General features: G+C 57.0%; 2 protein-coding genes across 2 annotated transcripts in view; both read right to left on the bottom strand.

Annotated features, from left to right (window-relative positions):
* Window positions 1-3270, bottom strand: part of LOC113213335 (carboxypeptidase A2-like) — a 12884-nt gene extending 9614 nt beyond the window's left edge. The window contains exons 1-2 of the mRNA XM_052277277.1: window positions 2378-3270; window positions 1026-1459 (exon numbers count right to left, since the gene is read on the bottom strand). Coding sequence (XP_052133237.1) covers window positions 1026-1459; window positions 2378-2669 — 726 coding nt within the window. The 5' untranslated portion in view covers window positions 2670-3270. The remainder of the gene's footprint in view (window positions 1-1025; window positions 1460-2377) is intronic.
* A 764-nt stretch (window positions 3271-4034) lies between these two features.
* LOC127752319 (vitellogenin-1-like) lies at window positions 4035-4301 on the bottom strand (the record flags this gene model as incomplete). The annotated part of the gene is made up of 1 exon (XM_052277276.1): window positions 4035-4301. A coding segment is annotated over one exon (210 nt), but the record flags the coding sequence as incomplete, so codon positions are not given.

Here is a 4301-nt window from a genome sequence, read left to right as displayed (position 1 = left end):
TCGAATGAGCTATTTTCCGAGTAAAGAAGATCACGAGTGAGGTTCAATTTTACGCGCTCACGGGACCATCCCCCAGCGTCACAGGGCCATCATACGACCAGCAGAGAGGTCACACGACCAATCAAAGAGAGCAGCCTCTCTCTCTGGAAACGGCCACGAGAGAGACCCTCTTACTCGGAAAATAATCGCTCATTGCGTCGCAGAGAAGCAGAGTGCGGAGGGGAGAGCGGGCGAGCCCATACCGACGCGCCCTTACAACAATATTCTATCTTTTCAAAATATCCCATCTACAAAGCGTCATTTTCACAATGTCGTGTCTGCTTAAGAAAATCATAGCAGATAGGACATTGTGAAACCGACTCTTTGTAGATAGGATATTTTGAAAACGACGCGCTCCGTGGATAGAATATCGCTGTTAGGACGCGTCGAACCGCTGCCGTCAGGGCTGCAGATCCGGAGGGGTGCACATATGATGTGCCGCGTGACCTGCTGCTCGTCGAGCACACACCTCGTCGAGGAAGTCACCCGCGTGTCCGCACGGCCCCGTGTCTCCCTCACGTTCGACGCGACATCCTTAGCCGTGCTACCGGTGCGTCGCGCTGCCCCATCCCACCCCTCTCATGGGGTGCTGGCGTGGCGGGGCGTGGCGTGTCGGGGCCGTACGGCTGGCATGGGGCTGGCGTTGTGGAACTCTAGTCTAACTGTGTGTGCCTTGTTATGTAGCCCGCCATACAGCTAGGACGCGGAGAATATGTGCGTCGAAAGAGATTGATATACAGTCTGGAGACGTCTGTTAGTGTAGTGCGGAACGCGTCAGAAAAAAAAAAACACGAAAAAACATCCTTTCGGCACCTGATTTTTGAAAGGTTTGCGTTCAGTTCACGTTTTTGGACTTGTGGAAAAATTTCTAGAAGTATATGAATTGCAGTTTGCTGCGAGAAATTTAAATTACAACGTTTTTATAACGTCGTCATATTTTCAAACAAGTTTGACTATTCCGACATAATTTTCTTTTCTCTTCTTACCTGGACGTCGGACATGACCACCCGGTACTGCAGACCCAAGTCGTCCAGGGCGTCCTCCAGGGCGGCGGCCTCGGCGGGCGGCACCAGAAGGTCGGCGGTCCGCTGGCGGCGCGCTTGGCTCCACACCTGCGCGCCCGGGTGGCGCTGCGCCAGCTGCCGCACCTGGGCGCCGCTCCTCTTGGAGCGCAGCTGAACGCGCAGTAGCTGGTAGTCGCGGTAGCGCACCCGCGCCCCGGCCGGCACCGGCACCGCGGCCGCCGCCTCCTGCTCGTCGTCGTCGTCGGCGTCGTCGTCGTAAGTGCCGGGGCCCGCGCCCAGCACCAGCGACGACAGGCGCGTGGTCGTCGCGCGCACCAGCGACCGGAGGATGGCGAGGACACCGCCACCCTCCACGTCAGCCTCCTCATCGATGTCCTCGTAGGCTGCATCGTCTACTGCAATACAAGAACATTTCGGTAAAGTATGGTTGATACTTCTTCTTGCTACTTCGGTGCTCTGTGTGTGTGTGTGTGTGCGTGTGTGTGAGAGGGAGAGCGCGCTTGCATGTGCTCGACAGTTTATATTCCCCTCCCCTCTCCCTCTCACTCTCCCCTTAACCACGTGCGTGCGCACATTGTTAAGCAGACGGTAAGTGGCGTCACAGTCAGCCAGGGATGAAGGAGAAAGCAGCTCCTCCCCCCCCCCTTCCCAACCGTCTCCCCCCGATTGGCTCCACGGGAAACTCCGCGAAGGCTCGACCCGCCTATCTTTACCACGCATCACGCATACGTTTAGGAGGTATAAGGCGTAGGGATAAGTGGGATAAGGGAGGGCAAGTATATTTTTCGTGCGTTACATGCGTACGGTATGTATATACTTCCTGTGGGGGGGGGGGTACATTTTTCGAAGGGATACGACCACGCACGGTGTGGTGCTGCAGCTGACGCATGCGCCAGGCCGGAGGGGGGCAGGGCACTTCTCGGTATAGCAGTGGGGGTGCAGTGAGGCGACTGGCCAATGGGGGGGCGGCTAGGCCCACCGCGCCGCCCCCCTGCCCCCTGGGTCACGGGGGGTCGTGGGGGGTCGTGGGGGGTCGCGGGCCCCTCCTCCGTGCCCCATCTCTGACGGGGGAGCCGCGCTCGGGGGGAGGGGGCCTGGAAGTTTGTTGCGCTCGCCATTGGCAACGCCGCCATGAGGGGGCGGGGGGCGCTGCAAGCGTGGAGGCCTATCAGGGCTTGTAGACGCCATCTTGGGCGAAGCCCTGAGCAGTGTATAGAGTCTATAGTGCATAATGGTGTGTATAGTGCGTATAGTATAGTGCATATGCATTTCAACTCCACGAGATCTGACGAGGGCCTCCGCTCACCGCTCACCTGTGGCTGCCGTCGTGGCGGGCGTCCTGAGGATGAGCGCGGCAGCGCAGAGCACGGCGATGACGGACGGCGCCGAGGACATGAAGGGCGTCGCGGCCGCGGGGGAGCGTAGGCGGAGACGCCGGGCCGACGACGACGTCGTTGACGAAGAGGAGAGCGCCGGAGACGACGACGACAGAGACGTCGAGGATCTCGACAGGCCATCCGACGAGGAGGACGCTGGCGACGCGGTCGACGAGGACAACGTCGCCGACGTCGCCGATGTCGAGAACGGTGACCAGGTCCTCGCCATGGCTACGGCACGACCCGCAGCTGTTGCTCACGCCCGCCAGACTCCACGGAGACCACTGCCGACCATGACCCCCCGTCAACTGCAGCTACTGTAGTCCCATTCGCATGCCTCTTCCTCTTTCACTTGTTCACCTGCGTGTTAGTTCTCATTCCTAGCCTTTCTTTTAGATTTTCACTCCCTTCACACACTACCAACGTCCTCCTTGTCAACTCACTCGCTCACTCCTCTGCTTCTTACTCGCTCGCCTGTCCCGGTGCTAGTCACACACTCGTTCACTTGTCTGCTTGTTACTCACACTACATACCCCGCTGCTTGTCAACTCACTCGCTAACCCTGCTCCTAGTCACTCGATCACTACTTGTCCTGCTCTCTCGTCACTCACTCGTCTGCTTGTCACTCGCTCGCTCACTTGCCCCGACGCTCGTCACTCACTCGCTCGCTCACTCTTACTGGTGCCCGTCACGCGCTCGCTCACACCCAACAACAGCTCGCGCACTTACTCTCACTGTCCCGGTTTCCAGACCGACCGACGGGCTCCGACTGACCAGCTCACCGGAGCGCACTGTGGGATCGGCGCTCACCCCGGAGCGCGCGCCGTGACGTGGCGGGGCGGGGCGTGGGGCGGGGGAGTAGCAGCTCCCCCCACCACTCCCTGCCACACGCCAGCCAGCGCCTGCAGCCAGTGCATAGGCAACCCAACGTACTGGCATGGCATGTCTGAGCCTGGACACTCGCTGTGGATAGAAGAGGATAAAAACTATTTTGAAATATGCTACTTTGCATATTAACGCAATTCTACGATGCAGCTTTCAGCGGTTTTATGGGTGTTCGCTCGCCACCGTCTTACTTTCTTCTTCTTACCAGGCAAGTCTAAGTCCCTCATGGTCCGATTAGTCATTTTTCTGCCTTTGACTGTCAAAGTGATTAGCCAGGCAACATTTAGGCAGAAAATTGACTAATCGGGAGTATTCCTGTGTGTTGTGAGCATGCCTCATTGAGAAATAGTGTATTTCGGCTGACGGATGAAGACGAAGAGCAGAGAACAGAAACGATCACGATTGGTCGATAGACTCCCGCCTCTACGTCACGCCGGTCTCGCCGGTAGTGGTGGTAAAGGCTCGACCAATCAGGAACCTTTATGTTCTACCCGCCATTCTTCCCTGCACCCGCAATTATTGAGCTCGAAGAGGAAGTAAGAAGAACAAAACCGGATAGTGAGAGCAGTGCTGGTCTTGGTGGTACCCTATAGAAACGTTGAACCGACGTTGAATCGACATCGAAAAATCGAAAAGATGTAGATTTTGGGGACTGTGTTGTATATATGTTTAAGTTTTTAGGGTTAAACATAAGCATTATGAAGACAAATGGGATTGCTGCAGAATTTATTTATTCTGTTTACAATAATGAAATAGCTAAACCATCTTAGGCACGGCAGCTCTCAGGGATGTTGACCTTGAGGGACTTGTTGGCGCCCTTCTGGCTGAAGTCGGGGTTGGCACCCTTCTTGATCATCTGGGCCCAGTGACGGGAAGCGGAGCTGTCAGACACGCAGTGGAAGTCGATCTTCTTCTCGACCTTCTGGGTGGGCTGGCAGTGGGCGTTGCAGGCGGGCTGGGGACGCAGAGAGAAGCA

The sequence above is a fragment of the Frankliniella occidentalis genome, unplaced genomic scaffold, assembly GCF_000697945.3.
Source record: "Frankliniella occidentalis isolate FOCC.00 unplaced genomic scaffold, Focc_3.1 Scaffold9, whole genome shotgun sequence".
Lineage (NCBI taxonomy): Eukaryota > Metazoa > Arthropoda > Insecta > Thysanoptera > Thripidae > Frankliniella > Frankliniella occidentalis.
The sequence above is the reverse complement of the archived record's forward strand: the minus strand, read 5'-3'. Positions and strand labels throughout refer to the sequence as shown.